Below are 530 nucleotides of genomic sequence, written 5' to 3' on the forward strand. Positions count from 1 at the left end.
GAGGGATCTGCAGGAGGGGACAGAGGGACCACCTGAGCCGAGCCCCTGCGCCCCCCTCCCACAAATCCCACGCTTCTCATTCCCACTGCTTGCCTTCAGCTTCGTGTCCTCGTCTCGCAGGCTGAAGTGGGTGAGCTCGTAGTCGAAGGGAACGTCGTCGTAGGTGTAGGCGTGGAGGGAGAAGTCGCAGCTAGCCATGGGGAGCCGCACGAGGTTGTACTCCAGCCCTGCCAGGCACAGTGGGGTGGGACAGGCAGAGGGGGGCAGTGGGACAGGAGGTCTCCAAGGCTCCCAGGCAGAGGCCCACAGGGTCCCCCTGTCACCATCCCTCCCGCCTCCCCCTGGGGCCTCCTGGGCTCTTTCCGGCAAGGAAAGGATGTTCAAGGCAGCCGCGTCGGTGACGGAGCCACCGAAGCCCTTCACCTTCTGGTACCGCTGCGTTGTGTCCACGGTCAGGAGAAGATCTGCAGGGATGGAAGGCAGCGTGATGGCAGGTCGTGAGCAGGGCCTGACGCGTCCCTGCGGCCGCG

General features: G+C 65.5%; 1 protein-coding gene across 1 annotated transcript in view; it reads right to left on the minus strand.

Moving 5' to 3' along the window:
- The window catches only part of LOC104510576 (glucosylceramidase-like), a gene marked incomplete at its 5' end in the record, with an annotated part of 634 nt that extends 170 nt beyond the window's left edge, over positions 1 to 464 (minus strand). Inside the window, 2 exons of the mRNA XM_010152868.1 lie at positions 94 to 227; positions 336 to 464. Coding sequence (XP_010151170.1) covers positions 94 to 227; positions 336 to 464 — 263 coding nt within the window. The remainder of the gene's footprint in view (positions 1 to 93; positions 228 to 335) is intronic.
- Positions 465 to 530: the final 66 nt, after the last annotated feature.

Source organism: Eurypyga helias, unplaced genomic scaffold, assembly GCF_000690775.1.
Source record: "Eurypyga helias isolate BGI_N326 unplaced genomic scaffold, ASM69077v1 scaffold38715, whole genome shotgun sequence".
Taxonomy (NCBI): Eukaryota; Metazoa; Chordata; class Aves; order Eurypygiformes; family Eurypygidae; genus Eurypyga; species Eurypyga helias.